Consider the following 16495-nt stretch of genomic DNA (forward strand, 5'->3'; position numbering starts at 1 on the left):
AGTAATCAGACGTTGATTAGGCTCTTTTTTATATAGAATGTGTAACCAATCGCACCTTTAGGAGGATTACCACCACATAAACTTACACTAGGCTAATAGCAGTCCTTCCAATGTTGATCAGAAACAAATCTAGGGTTAAGTTTGGTCTATTGGAATCTTAGAAATAAAAACTGGGTCGGGGTGCTAATTTAGCGGTTTTTACTAAGAACTAAGCTTATCTCAACATAACTTTATTTGCCTATTCATATTTGACAAAGACAAAATTTCCAATAATTCAATCAGGAAAGCATTTTTATCATCATTAACCAAAAGACCAAAGCTACCTTAGTATACCAATATTTATTCACAAATATGTTTGCTGCCTTTAGCAGAGTTAAACCTCTGGAGTCATTCAAATTATTTATTGAAAATAACACCAAAAAAAGGAACAAACTGTTTTTTTTACACAAAATATATGTTGTACTGATCTATCCTGACACATAGATAATTTGATTCTGAGTTTGTTTAGATATAACAATAATTTGTTTTACATTTGAACTTTTTAGGGATTTATGTCCCTACAAGCCACTAGTTTAATTTAAAGATCTAATTGATTTTGCATCAGATTTTAGAATTTGATTTGGAGAATTCTTTTCATTGCCAATTACTATTATATGATCAACCACTGGAGTTGAAACAAATAAATAAAAAAACACACAATAGAGTCTATTAAAGACTAAGTAAGAGTCATGGTTAGGTAGTATGAATCATACTACCTAATGAATCATACATAATTGTTATGTATCAACAAAGCATTTTTCCACATGAATGCATACATGTACAAGCCAGGTAATGGATGGGCATTGTAATGCTAATGAGACGTTGTAGACAAGACTAAGTGTTCTCAATTTCCTGTTTTATAGCTCCAATGTCTATTTTTATCCATCCTAACCATACCCTCCCCCATCCATCTCCATACTCTACTTTTATTTGCCACCCCTTCTATTAATTTTAGGTATGTCATTTTTAATTTAAATAAAAAGCATAAGTTTTTTTTGGTAAGGCCTTAATTAATTTTTTTTTTATCTTTTGCTATAAATTTGTCAATTTTGTACGATAAAATAATAGGAAAACACTATAAATTATTAACTTTATTTCTATTTCAGAGCCTTCTATATAATAAGCAAAATATAATATAATAAAATATTTAAATAGATTAACTAAAAGTAACCTTATTTTTATATCTGTTTGAACACATGCCTCGTATAAAAAAATGTTGATCAGAAATAATACGTAATAGATGAGTTAAAAGAAAATGTTTATTTTGAGGAAGGATGTATTTTTCCCAAGTCACTTTATTTACATTTATCCATGCTAAAACTTGTATACAGTACACTCCCTATTATCCGGATTCCTCGGAACCGAGGCCAGTCCGGATAACGGTTTTTCCGGTTAAAATGATGTCCCCAAAAACTTGTTCAAACAGACTGTTTAAATGTATACTGTATACCGTATTTGACATAAATTTAGGAGAGCATTGTATTTAGCTATTTAGCTACATGATCACTCTCAAATCTTTCCCACATAACAGTCGTTTCAGTACCGCCCACTTCCTGCCGATCTAGTCCGGTTAAACCGATGAGCTGATAAAAATTTTCCGGTTAAAGAGATGTAATTTCCACCGAGTGTAAGTTTAACATAAATGCTCTTATATCCATTTATAAAAATATTAATATAAAAAAAAAAACTTTTAATCATTGGAAAAATCTGAAATCATATTTTTGAAGATAAAAAGTATGCTCTATAACATGGGCTAACCCCATGTAAAATTTTTAAATTTTTTGATCCATGGCCCCCTTATCATTTAGGTGTATGTAATTTGTTGTTGTATAGTCATACACACAAATTACCGTGTGCCACCATCCTCATGCTAATAGATAATTGATTTGAGTGCAACAAGAATACCGTTAAACTGCACTCACCGGGTCTTGCCTGCTGTTTTATATATTTTTGTTACTTTCTTTGCAGGAAACACATTAGAGTCACTAAAGCAAGCTATTTCAGTCCACAAGTCTCTCGTAAGGATTGAAGGAGAAAACATCCATCTTGTCTCTGTACATTCACCACATTACAAGATTGACCCTGGTCGGATTAAAGGTATTCTTATCACTTGACTACCAGTAGTACTATGTAGGCTACGAATTTATTGTGTTATTTTTGTGGATATTACTAACTAAAATTTACTATTGGATGTTTCGTATGAATCATGAATCATGTGGGATTACACAAGCCCATAACTGAAGCGGTGGCTTAGTGGGCTCTTCCCTTGCTTTGCTAGATACTGTCCACGAACAGGCCTCTGTGGACAAGCAAATGCAAGGTAAAGTGGCCATCAATAGCTTTGATTAATAATAGGATGAGGAATAAGAGTTTTTAACCCCCCCCCCCCCCCCCCAACCTCATTATCTTATTTGTTAGGTTTGTTTGGTACTGCATTGATCAAAGAATGTCTTTCTATTAGATTCATTGTCAAATGTTATATTTGCTACTTTTTTCATTTATGCTAAAAAAAGAACAAAAATAGTTCAGTTTCAGTTATTGGTTTCTGAATCAAGACACTCTAAATAAATATTAAGTTTAGGGATTTGTCAGTTCTTGACACCATTGATTTTTGGACATTGGTATCGGTATTGAGAATCAATTGTCAAGGGTTGATGCCGGTACGATGCGATCCACTGCAAAGGTGACTGATTTCATGCTCACGCAATGGCATGTGATGTTCAAGGTTTTGCCGTGATCGTGGGAGATTATGGTGATGTCACCATGACTGCAGAAGATGTTCACGAGTTTGCCGTGATTTATTTATTTATTTATTAAACATCATAACATTACATCAATTCTCTTGACAGGTGATTTGTCACAAAGTCTAATACTAATACTATACTACATTTTAAAATAAAATAGCTTACAAAAGAAATAAAGCATATAATAAGCTACAAACCTATGGGAGAAGCAATATCTTTCAAATATACTCATTTTCCAGATATTCCTCTAACGAGTAAATTGCCCTCTCCAAAAGGAAATTTTTTAAAGATAGTTTAAATTTAGAGAATGAGGCAATGTTTTTAATCCCAGCGGGTAATTTATTGTAAATTTTTGGTCCCATATACTGAGGGGATAAATGAAAGATTTTAAGCCTATGTTGAACTGGTTTTATAATATTTTTGAATCTTGTGTTATGTGGATGAGATTGTTGACAGTCCATGAATGTGTCGAAATCACTTTTAACCATTAATGCCAATTTGTAAATATAAGAGCTAAAAAAAGTTAAAATTTTAAAATTAATAAATAAATCTTTACAATGTGTTCTACGGGAGACTCTGGCCATTAATCTTACTCTTTTTTGGAGAATAAATATTTTTTTGGCCTGGCTTGATGAGCCCCATACAGTAATTCCATAATTCATAATCGATGAAAAATATGCGTGATATACTATTATTTGTGTTTCTAGATTAGTAGTATCCCGAATTATTGTGAGAACAAATGTTGCTGAGCGTAGTCTTTTTGATAGGTTTTTAATGTGTTTTTGCCAATTTAGTTGTGAATCATATAATAAGCTACAAACCTATGGGAGAAGCAATATCTTTCAAATATACTTTTTAATGTGTTTAATGTGTTTTAACGTTTTTAATGTGTTTTTGCCAATTTAGTTGTGAATCGATTTCTATTCCCAAATAATTTATTGACTGTTGTGAATGAATTGTAGTTAAGTTTGTATTTACAATTATTTCTTGGTTAATATTGGATGCAGAAAACTGAATTAGTTGAGTTTTTGACACATTCATAGACAGGCCATTTACTGCAAACCAATCCCCAAGGAGTTGAAATTCCTTAGTTATTGAGGCTTGAATGAACTCATTGTTTTGTCCTGTGCAAATTAAAGCGGTATCATCTGCGTATTGAAAGGTGGACATCTTAGTAGCATTGCATAGATCATTAACATAAATAAACAAGGGCCGAGAATGGAGCCCTGAGGAACTCCATTGGGGTTAATGTTCCACTCTGATTTATAATTTCTCTGCATCTATAATATTAAAACGAAACAGTGTTTTTTTTATTTCACGATTCTGAATCAACCACTCGACAGATTTTCATGATTTTTGTGTTGAAAGAAAGATAATTTTGAGAACTAGGGAATGTTGAAGCCATAATTTTAGTTTAGGGCCCCAGTTTTTTTTAAAATTAAGCTTTAATTTTTAAAAAGTCTAGCAGCCGACGCTAAGATTCTAAACTAGCTTTTGGCATAAAATAATTTGCTTAACATAACAGCTGTAAACATTCAGCGATGGAACACAAATTCAGCATTTGGAACAAATTAAAAGACATACTAAGGGTTGACTTATTTATACTATGTGTAATGCTAATCATTGATAGGTTCAATCCTTCGATAAGAGGATGACGGATTATTTAAATATTCATAGTAAAATACTAGGATGTTCAAATTATTTTTTTAAGTAATCTTTGTAATCTTTGGTTTGTTTTAGTGCAATATAATTTGTTTTAACTAACAGCTGGTTAATTATAAAAATGCCCTGTAGAGCTATGAGGTTATTTACTCTGATTTTGTCATTGATTATAGGAAATAAGTAAGATTAGTAGACCACCGAGATAAGTAACACCATCGATGTGTACAAGTCGAGGCTCTGTACACGAGTTTAAAAAAATATATGCAAATAATTTTACTGCTCAACTTTTATGGAAAGGGTAGGAAAATCACAATTTTTACAAGATTTAATTCATCTCGGCAGCTTTTTTTTACAATCAATGTTTTTGAATGCTTGAACTTTGTTTGGATTAGGCCCGAAAATATTGATGTCATAAAGATGGAGATCAAGAATCCTCAGGAATACGATTTTAAATTACCACCACAACCTCAGACGGGTTTCATCATAAGATATAAAGATGAATGACATTTTGAACACAACGCCATCATTGGCCTAGGATACTGCAATTAGACTAACCATCCTTTTATGAAATCTAAAAAGTTGTTTGACGTGTGTTTAGTTGTGGTTACGTTTGGAGGCGCTGAATATTTTGTAGTTTAAATAAATGAATATGGGAAATTACGATGTACATTGATTCAATGAGGGTGGTTTAGTTATCAAGGATATTAAAACTGATAACGGAATGGATAATAAACATAGACAATTAATTACGTCACTAGCTTTACTAGCGTTTTACTATTTAAATTCCTTCAACATGTGACCAGTTCTTTTGTTGAAATGAATATTATTTTATTTTTGACTCAGCTGTTTAAAAAACAAACTAATATGTTGTTGTGTTTACTTTTCTTTGTTTACACTTATTTATTTGAAATTGACATAAAGGATATGTGTGGACGATTTGTTTAATGATGTCAGGACACCAACGTTATAATTATGTGTACTGTGAATTTTATTGGATGTTTTCGTTTTATTTTAGGGAGTTTCAATTCAGACCTACTGGAAATTGTGTATAGTATGAGTAATTGTATTGTGGTGATATTGATTATGGAAGAGCCAGGTATGCGATGGAAGGTGATATCATTGACTAGGCCTATACACTTCTCAATTGATAATTACTCTTTCTACTGTAGGGTGTAATAAAATTTGTCTTTATAAGTGTAAACTAGCTGTTCTGAATTATAGGCATACACCGTTTTAACAGACTACTCCCGTACGTAGGACGGGCTAACACCTCGTTTTTTGTAAAATAAGTCTTTGTTTTCGGGTCTTTAAATATGATATGAACCATTTTAATTCAGTATTTTTTATTCCATGCATACTTAATTTTTCTATGAGAATCTCATGATTCACACAGTCAAAAGCCTTGGATAGGTCACATAGCACACCCACAGTCTTCTGCGATCCATCCAAGGCTTCTGCAATGTAGTTAATCATTTTTGTTATGGATTTTTCAGTACCGAGTTCTGGGCGGAAACCAAACTGTGAAGGATTTATTAAATTATTGCTTTCTAAATATTCTGTTAGTTGAATCTTTACAATTTTTTCAAATATCTTTGAAAAACAAGGCAGAAGGGCGATGGGGCGGTAGTTAGAGGGATCGTTGACATCGCCCTCTTTGAACAGAGGTTTAATCTCAGCCAACTTTAGCTTATCAGGAAAACCCCCCCCCCCCTCAAGGGACTGATTCACTATTTGGCATAATGGATGTTCTATAAATTTAAAAACTCTAAAATCTCTAATCTCTGATAATACGTTCACAATTTTTCCGAACCATTGGAAAATTTTCAATTTCGCTTTGACTGTGGAAGATGTTTACAATTTTTGTGTGAGCACAGAAAACATTCTTGTATTGGCGTATTGCCCCTACCACCAAAACTTTCCATATCTCACTGTGACCTCGTACGATGGTCACAATTTTGCCACGACTAAAAGATGTTCTTGATAATATAGCGACCGTTTAAGATATTCATGGTTTTGCCCTATGGAATAAGTTTTTATCATTGACTTGTCATTTATTATACTTTTTTATATCCCTGGTGTAGAGTGAAGGGTAGAGTAGTATGTGTCTATGTCTGACTGTGTGGTATTGATTGCAGGACACAGGCTGGGCCAGGAGACTATGTGTGCAGCAGTCCCTCTCCTTATGTTACAGCAGTATGTCAACTCTTGCATGCACTTCATTGTTGGACCCGCTATCTATCTGACTGTGTGGTATTGATTGCAGGACACAGGCTGGGCCAGGAGACTATGTGTGCAGCAGTCCCTCTCCTTATGTTACAGCAGTATGTCAACTCTTGCATGCACTTCATTGTTGGACCCGCTATCTATCTGACTGTGTGGTATTGATTGCAGGACACAGGCTGGGCCAGGAGACTATGTGTGCAGCAGTCCCTCTCCTTATGTTACAGCAGTATGTCAACTCTTGCATGCACTTCATTGTTGGACCCGCTATCATCACCGTGGTGATGCAACACATGGGCGAGTCTGGCTACATTACTAAGCGTAAGTTCTTATTAACCCTTGCTTCCTGGCTAAGTACTGGGGAAAAACCGATCAGTTGCCATTTTCATCAGTTTGGTTACAGATCAGTTTTTATTTTGTCGAGTCTTCGGTATTTTTGGGAATTACCACCCAGTTATATTTTGACCAGACGAGTGATAATTTGTATATTTAAGTACTGTTGTCTATTGGTTTTGCTTAATTTTAATAAAACCGTGTTTAAAAGTTTTACAAGAGGGTTGAAGAAGTGCTCAGTATGTTTTTGGTACTAAACTCATAATCTTTGCTACCTGTGAGTTATGTAAGATTCTGGGTAGTCTCAGTCCCAACAACTTTGGTTAATCAGGAGGGTACTGTATTTGCATTGGCTATTCCATTTTAATTAGGCCTAATTAATTTATTCTACTTTATTCATCTGCCTTTTAGGTCAACTATTTGAAAAGTACCAGTTTCTGAGAAGACTACTTTCACAAGAGTTTGTTCTTTTCAAGGAGTGGGAAGTAAAGGTAATAATCTTACTTATTGTTTTTTTAAACTTTAATTTAGATCTTGTTAAAACAACTAAAGTAAAACACATGAAAGTGGTCCAAAGAAATATGATGTATAATGATCATGGACTAGAGTTCCTAGTATAAGTTATACTACTTATTTACATGTAAAATGTTACAATGTAATTGGATTTTATATCTGTTTAGTAGCATTTAGTGTGTTGACAGGAGTTTGAGGAGGCTCTACAGAGGCTTGAGCTGGTCAACATCATAGAGAGTGCTGCAGAAGACCAACTGACCCTGGGTAACCACAGGAAGCTGCAGCTCATGTTGTGTAATCTCCTGTACCCCTTCCTCTCCGGGTATCTCTCCATCACCAAGTACCTGCTACAGGTAAACTCTATCAAGGAGTAAGAACTGTAAAGTAAACAATGATAGTCTTGACAAAGTAAAACATGAAATTTTAGTTTGTAATAATCCTAAGCAACATCCTATGGCTGGTCAACCATTCATTAATGGTGTTCTGTCAATCATTTCATGTTGTCACATCAAGTAATAAAATCACAATTGTGTGAAATAATCACAGCACCATATATGGAGAATGGGGATATTGTCTCAATAAGGTTTGATGAGCAACTCGTGAAGTTCACTTGTGGTAGAGCTCAGTGGAAGAGCTCTTTATTTACATTATTATTATTAACACAGCTCAACGAAAAATTGTGCAAAGTATTATAATACACTCTTTTTTTTATTTTGTCATATTTTCATTTCCTTGTTGTAAATTTGCAAAACTTTTGTTTTACTTTAGTAACCAGTGGACACATATTTTTCAGATGAAGCCTGAAATGTTGAACGAGAAAGTGTTGGTCCAAGGGTGTCAGGGCAAGATAGAGGCAGACCTGCAGGCTGGCCACATCCTTAGTCCGTACTCTCTATCTCTGGACATGATATCTTGCGCTCTCTCTTCCCTCTCACACCTTCAGGCTCTCACCAGGGCTAGGAGGTTAGTAAAAACAAAGCCTAAACTGTCTTATATCATATTGGATGCCCCTTCAGGTTTTAACTGTTTATTCAGATTCCCTTCTATTCATAAAGCAAATTTGTCTTAACGAGTCATCTTAATTGGTTTATTGACCTCTGAACTACTAAGATCATGTACAGTAAAACTTCACCAACTCGACACCCGTTAACAGTCTGTGTTACTCGTAGGTCAATAGCTGACAGGGCACACGTCTAGCTGGCATTGTCTTACTAGTGTGTTTGACTTTTAGGATGGCTAAAGATTGTTTACAAGATTCTTTGAAGATTGTTTAATCAATATTTAAAAAGTACTCATTTTAGTAATAAATTTACTGTATATATATATATGTATATACATAAAAATTAGTCTGTTATGTATTCATTAATTCACTTACTAAAACCTTTTAAAAACTTCAATTTTCTGGATAACTCAACAACTCCCAAACTCGACAACCTCTGGGTCCACAAAATATCGAGTTAGTGAGGTTTACTTTATAATGAGTTTTATATTTAAATTGTTTTTAGTTTTTAAATATTAGGGAACAAGTTTTTAATTGACTGTTATTGAGCCTAACTATTTCATTTTTTTTCTCGGAGTTGAAATTTATCACAAAGTATGCAATATCTCCGCAAAAGGAAATATAATTTATTTTGTCAATTATTCATCACCAAATTAGTTTTAGTCTTAAAACTAGTTTTTAGTTTACTGTTATCGCTAGAAAATTGTGTTTCTTCCTCTCTCATCCTTGTCTTGTTTTCAGAAACGGAGAGGTGAATTACAAAGTCATGTTTGAAAGATTAGATTCCATTGTGAACCAACTAGGTAAGTTTATTAGTATCACCATAAAACAGCTAAAGACAATTTTTTTTGTTAGTTCCGTCCTGTGCCGCTGAGATCAAATCTCGAATCTGAATCTGTACTTAGGATTTGAGATTCTGATTTGTTACTGTAATACTTGACATACTTTACAATGAAATGGCGACCATACAAAGTTTTAAGCCAAGTATGAATGGAGATGATTGTAGGATGAGTGATCTTGTAGTCTTGTTAGTGACTAAGGCCGACTTATTCCTTAGACACAGCTGTTAATTAATAGCCCATACAGCTAATGGCAACTAAGGGACCTACAGTTTATAGTGGAATCCGAACCATATTTTTGCCTTGGTATATATGAATTGGTCTAATTTTCAGGATATCACTGCAAATAGTCGTAGTACTCACATAAATATCTACTGAATACCACTCTCAGTAACAGAAACATCATCATCCCCCTCCGTAATCGTGTTAAATTCATTAACATTTTTCGGCCTTGTAGATATTATCATTGTCTTCCACGATCGAGCAAAATTCATTTCCTGAAGTAGTGTGGACATCATCATTGTCCCGCAGTAGTGGCAAAATTCAGATCATTTCTCGGGGTGGTGTGAACATCATCATCGTCTCCCTCAATCGCGGCAATATCATGAACTCCTTCTTCTTTTAAAGGCAAAATAATTTTGATAGAAAGGGAATTAAAGTGATATAAGTGACCGGACAAAACCGCCTCTTCGATTTTTAGAACATAAGAAAGTGTACAAATCCACCCAACATAGGTTTTTAACCTAAGGTGGTTATTGTTTTTTTTTTCTTTTTTCATGTGTAATTGTATTTTTGTGTTTGTTTGTTGTATGGAAAAAACAATAAAGATTTCTTAAAATTTCAAAGCCAACATTTTTACTTTGGGTTTCAGCATTTTAGAAATTTAGAACAAGTCCAGTGGCCCATGCTAACATTTTGAATTATTTCTAGGCAAGAAGTTAGAAGAAGGTAGATAATTGAGCCAATCATAGCGTGCACTGCTTTTTTACTTTCTGAAATAACTTTCTTTTTACTGTTGTTCTCTTTTCTCCCTTAGTTTTCGATAATTTGAAGGATCAGCTGTTTAGTGAAATATTCATTATGCAGAAAACTGTCACTGAAATGTTTACGTTTTAAGTTATTGACAAAATATTTACTGTTGGTATTACATACTTTTTAGGAACTTGCTAAATTGAGTTTTGTTTTTCTTTTCCTAATTTACAACTACAACTATATATTACAAACCTTTAGGAGTAATCAAGTTTGATTGTAAATATAATCAGTGTGAATTATAAGCTTAGGCTATAAATATTTGAACTAATTTGTTTGACAAACTATTGCTTTATTGCTTAGATTATAGGTTTTTCATGTTGATAGTTAATTTTGACTTATTTTGAATGTATGTTTATCTGTCTGTTTACTACAGTGCTGGTTTTAAAATATCATTTGAACTGATGTTGTACCCATTGGAAGGTGGCATATAGTTGCAGTATTATAACCAGTGTGGAAATTACAGCAGCTCACATTTTCACTTCAAGGCTTTTCTTACAATGTTCTTTTGTTGTTTTTATATTAAAAATCATGGGATTTAAAAAAGTTTATAAACGAGTTTATACCTATCAGTGAAAATAGGTACTACGTGACATTTGTTTATTTACAAAAAGTTTTTTTCACATCAAAATATTTTATGAATTGCTGGTTAGTGTGTGTATGGTCCCTATTTCAATTTAAAGAATTAAAAGTAAAGTATAATCATGTTTTTGCCTGCAGCTCTTGAAAGATCCTAGTTTAATATGAAAACCAGCTGATTTAGTTACATTTTTTACAGTTTTAACTGACTACTTGATCTCCGTACGTAAGACGGTACCACAGCTATTAGTCTCTTAATTTATGATTCCTTTTCAGTTTAATCAAACAAATAATTACTTTCAAGTTGAATGTATTGTCTCAATGTAAGACTTTACCTCTCTCTCTTTTTCTCTCTACCTATAACTAGCTCAGCCCTTCTCTATCTATATCCTATAACTAGCTCAGCCCTTCTCCATCTATATCCTATAACTAGCTCAGCCCTTCTCCATCTATATCCTATAACTAGCTCAGCCCTTCTCCATCTATATCCTATAACTTGCTCAGCCCTTCTCCATCTATATCCTATAACTAGCTCAGCCCTTCTCCATCTATATCCTATAACTAGCTCAGCCCTTCTCCACCTATATCCTATAACTAGCTCAGCCCTTCTCCATCTATATCCTATAACTTGCTCAGCCCTTCTCCATCTATATCCTATAACTTGCTCAGCCCTTCTCCATCTATATCCTATAACTAGCTCAGCCCTTCTCCGCCTATATCCTATAACTAGATCAGCCCTTCTCCTTCTATATCCTATAACTAGCTCAGCCCTTCTCAATCTATATTCTATAACTAGCTCAGCCCTTCTCCATCTATATCCTAAATAACTTCTTGATCAGCATTGTACGTGTTATCAAATTTACGGAAAGTAAATAAAGATACGTCTTATAACACTTAAAACATATATTTACGCTTATACTGTTACTCACAAGATGGTAAATATACAAAAGATGGTAAGTGGTGATCGATTTTGATTGGACACTCCAATCATCATCAGACCCAATAGGCGAATCTAGATCTTAGATCTAGATCTATCTTAGATTATCTTTAGATTATCTTTTTTTTTAGGTTATCTTTTGTATATTTACCGTCTTGTGAGTAACAGTATAAGCGTAAATATATGTTTTAAGTGTTATAAGACGTATCTTTATTTACTTTCCGTATCTATATCCTATTACTAGCTCAGCCCTTCTCCATCTATATCCTATAACTGGCTCAGTATTTTAAAAAGCACCTGGCAATCAATGATTGTTTACTGTAATTGTGTTGTCACAGGTGAGTTAGTGGTGAGGCCTCAGATGGAAACTGACTTCCTACAGCTGAGCTCCAAACACAGTCTGGTCGACCCCACAGCTGTCCGAGCCAAGCTGTAGACACAGTCAAGCGTTACCACTATCAAGGAATAAAGAATATGAAGAAGACGTAAGAGCAAGCTTCCCTCCACACTGTGTGTTGAGTTATGCTCCAAAGTGTTCCAGTTCTTGAGTTTGTCAAGTTAACAAGGTTATGCATCTGTATTGTATAACAGGAAATTACCTAATTGTAAATGTTGCAAACGTTATTAGATATTCTTATAGGCTTGATGTTTTTTTTTCTATTATCCAAAATAAAATTGTTTCATGTTTTCAGTGAAAACACTAGAGAGATACCCTAGATGTAGAGGTTTTTAGTTTTAAGTGATGTATAGATTTGCATTTAATGATATTTTGGGAATGTTGAAAATTAATTAAGATAAATATTGTGTTAAAAAAAACGTTTAAGATATACCTTTTGTGCTTTGTGAATGCTTTTTATAATGTATCACCAGAAATAACTGATGTTGAAGTTAAGCATATTTAAAGCAAGTAAAGCACCCAAGAAGCAAAATATTTTAAACTTGTACTCGTAATGTAAAATGTTAACACCACCTACCTATCAATAATATTTAAAATGCTGATCATTTGGTTAGATATATTTTTATAACAATATGCCCCTTGGTAATAAGTAGGTGAATGTTATGGTGGTACAATAAGTACTCAGTAAACAAACACCAGTCTTATATGTTGCTTAAGTGGCTATAACTCACATACACTTCACAACTGACTTAGATAGTTTATAAACTATCAACATATAATATTTGATTTTCTTAAGTATTTAGTGTGAACAGTGTTTTTTAAAAGGCCCTCAAAACATATTTGTATATTTATAAGTGTTCTGTTGGTGTTTACTGACCAACTAACTTAATTAACTAATTACATAATTATCTTTGTGTATTGTGAGAAATGTTATACATTATATAGGGCGAGAACACAAGAAAATAATTGTATAATCGATAAATTATCATAAAAGAGTTTTATTCTTTTTATTAAATCAATAATCATTGTTACTAATGCAATAAGTCTAATTTTTGGCCCCCGTGTTGTGAAAGTAAAACACTATCTAGCAGAAACCAAATCCTTTATTGTAATTAGGCACAACAACCATGCAATAGACTTGTCAATGCACTTTTGCAAGTAAACTAACTCTCCAGATGTAGGTATAAACCAACTTTGATGTCCTTGATTTTTAAGGAAATAATCAAATGTACACAAAAGTAATTAAAAAACTATGTACATTGTATGCATTTCAAATAATATACTGTTTTACGGCCTAATTGACATTGAAGAGGTGCATTTATCATTGTATACTGTACTATTAAAGAAAGATAATTGTTTTGGTTCAAAGTTTGTAGGAATGATCACTTGAATACTTTTCAGTAATCATTTATATGGTTCACATTTTCACTAAACAATAAAATAAAATTTCAGCCACAGCCTTCTGGTAATGGTTGATACAGTAATGTCACTTAATCGTTATATGTGACATCCAATACCTTCTTTTTTGTATTAGTCTTCAGATTTTTGTCTAAAGATAACGATTTTTGGGCAAACAAACTCACCAATGATACCAATCATATTATAAGTAATTGGATTAATCTGTTGAGAATATATTTCCATTTTAGTTTTGTAGAATCTAATTTAGATTTATTCACGTGTTCAAACTAGTAGTTTGCCGTGTGCCATATTTAATATATTCTAAAAACTAATCTTAGATGAAAATACACTTTTTGCAGAATCATTTGTTATCAACTAGTGTAAACATCTAATGAAGTCTCAATGGCTTATTAACAAACTTGGACATAACACTTAAATTCATGATTTATTATTTTTCTCGTATGATAGTTTTATAATAATGATCTCAAGCCCTGATTATTTCAGACTTAAGTATTTTCTTTTAGAGAAGTAGATATTATCGTAAGTCCTAGGTACGAGACCGTTGCACTTTTTAGTTTTTTCATACCTTAGCTGCATTTGTTGTATTAATTGTTGGTCCAGTACTGTACTCATTTAACTTTTCAAACAGTTTTAGAAAATTTGGACAGAAAAAATATGTGTGTAAGAGTAAATAAATAAGCCTCAATATATACAAAAAAATTGAAATTGGAACAAGGTTTAAGTACTTAAATATAAATTAATTAATTACTACTGGAAATGCAAATAAATAATAACATATAAATCTATTGAATCCGTTGGCCAATAATCACTTATAAATTCAAGATCAACAAACTAGTTCCATTACTTTTGTTAAGCTGGATGACTGTATGTCGAGGGTTTGAATGTTGATATTGGTTTTATGTCCGTGGCAGTTTGGTGGGAGAGGCCATCCTATAGTAGATGGTATGTGGCTCATATGGAAGTTAACAGTGGGTGGGTTCTTTGTGATTTTCACCTTTGATAGAGTATTTTGTGAAGTTTGCACTTTATGTTTGTGTCTCTAATAGGAACTTTTTATACAAGAAATTGTATTTCCTGACAAAAAAATAAAAAGAGATTTTGTGTTAGAAAAGGGGGATTGTTTTTGTTAAAATAGGCACAGTTACAGTAAATCAATAAATAATTCCTGGGGTTCATAAGAATATTTGCTTCCCTAGAACAACAATACTGTTAATTTATAAGTGTATCCGTAAAATGACCCTCAATAGAGTTTGACAATTAGTTTTACTCTAAGTCTGCCACTCAAACCTCTGTTTCTAAAAGGAATTAAGGATTCAATTCATCATAAAATATTTTAAAATTCATATTACTATTACTTATAAATACTAATCTAGTCAAACTTTGGTTTTTAACGATTAGTGGTTTGTTTTATCTTCTTTTTAGTTTAATAATACAGGTTTAGAATAATGTGTGGTAAATAAGTTAATGACTGAATTTATTGTGTCCTTACTTTTTTTCTTGGAAGCTTTAGTGAAGTTGTGTATTAGCTATGCCTGATATGTTATTTTTAATGTGTCTACAAATGTATGTTATATTGCCAGTGGCAATGATGTGTTAACGAAACATAAGAAACCATAAATTGCATCCAAGCTGAGTTCATCAGATAAAGCCTGTTGAACATCATTACAAATCATCACATTTTAAAATGGTTTACTGCTTAAAACTTAATTCTAATTATTGCTTAGATCCCAACTGTGTTATTAATAATAGTTTTGTTAGTGTATAGTACCCTGAGCAAATAGTGCTCTACCACTGCTTTGTTTGTTACCAATAAATTTATCTAATTTATTTACTCTTTTAATGATAACCCTAATAACTAACTAAAAAAAGTCTTTGTGTATTTCAAAAGTCTCTAAAATATATCAATTTTCTATTTTAAAATCAACTATAGGTAACTTCCCCCATACCGTAGCTGAAATATGGGTAAGAGGAGCATTCTGGATACCTGAAATTAGAGAGTGTTAACCATTTACAATCAACTGTACTAAAAATGAGCAAAGTAGTATTTATATTCAAGGTAGGGCTATATAATTGGTTACGCCTAAAATGAAAATAAAGAAAGGATTTTGTCAAGCATGCTGTCTGAAATACGCTGGTCCATTTTAATTATTTTACAAAACAGCACTTGTCAATGTATCTCACTTTTCTTTGGCTAAACAAACTTGTTGATTCCACATGTCTAACGACAAATTTTAAAGTAAGTAAATTTGTCTGATGACAGTACCTATATTTGACTATGAGAAACAATAAGATCATTGATAAACAAAATTGAAAGATCAATGTTCTCCTTTTTTAAGGTCTATATAAAAAATGTATGTCTTGAATCATAATATTTGGCAATCTTTTTATATATCCCGTTCAAACAGCACCAATTAAGAAAATCACAATGATATTCTTGATGATGCCGATAAAGCTGCGTTGTCCAAGGCGCGTCTGACGCTCAGCAGAGCGATGATCGCTGAGCGTCGATCGCTTGGAGGCCCGTTGTCCAAGAACGCGTCTATTCAGTTCAACAGTTGGTTGCTGACTGTGTAAAAATTTATTTTGCTCTCACTATTAGCGTTAAGAGCCAAGTGTTGAAGATCCTATTCATCGAAGAGATAGAAAACGAAATTCTGGACCTTTAGTGAACCTCGATTGTGTACCCACCGTGTTTTCAAAAAGAGAAGTGAGGAAGGATATTTTAGAATACCTATCAAAAACCACTTTAATGCAGACAAGAGTGCATTAATTGATTTTTTTTTC

General features: G+C 32.9%; 1 protein-coding gene across 1 annotated transcript in view; it reads left to right on the top strand.

Moving 5' to 3' along the window:
• The window catches only part of LOC129000038 (dihydroxyacetone phosphate acyltransferase), a 37261-nt gene extending 21723 nt beyond the window's left edge, over positions 1–15538 (top strand). Inside the window, exons 9-16 of the mRNA XM_054426892.1 lie at positions 2008–2136; positions 6581–6695; positions 6742–6986; positions 7410–7489; positions 7700–7864; positions 8305–8474; positions 9253–9314; positions 12234–15538. Coding sequence (XP_054282867.1) covers positions 2008–2136; positions 6581–6695; positions 6742–6986; positions 7410–7489; positions 7700–7864; positions 8305–8474; positions 9253–9314; positions 12234–12331 — 1064 coding nt within the window. The 3' untranslated portion in view covers positions 12332–15538. The remainder of the gene's footprint in view (positions 1–2007; positions 2137–6580; positions 6696–6741; positions 6987–7409; positions 7490–7699; positions 7865–8304; positions 8475–9252; positions 9315–12233) is intronic.
• The last annotated feature ends 957 nt before the right edge of the window (positions 15539–16495 follow it).

This window comes from Macrosteles quadrilineatus, unplaced genomic scaffold (assembly GCF_028750875.1).
Source record: "Macrosteles quadrilineatus isolate MER2022 unplaced genomic scaffold, UCM_ALF_1.0 Scaffold_1__1_contigs__length_201487025, whole genome shotgun sequence".
Classification (NCBI taxonomy): domain Eukaryota; kingdom Metazoa; phylum Arthropoda; class Insecta; order Hemiptera; family Cicadellidae; genus Macrosteles; species Macrosteles quadrilineatus.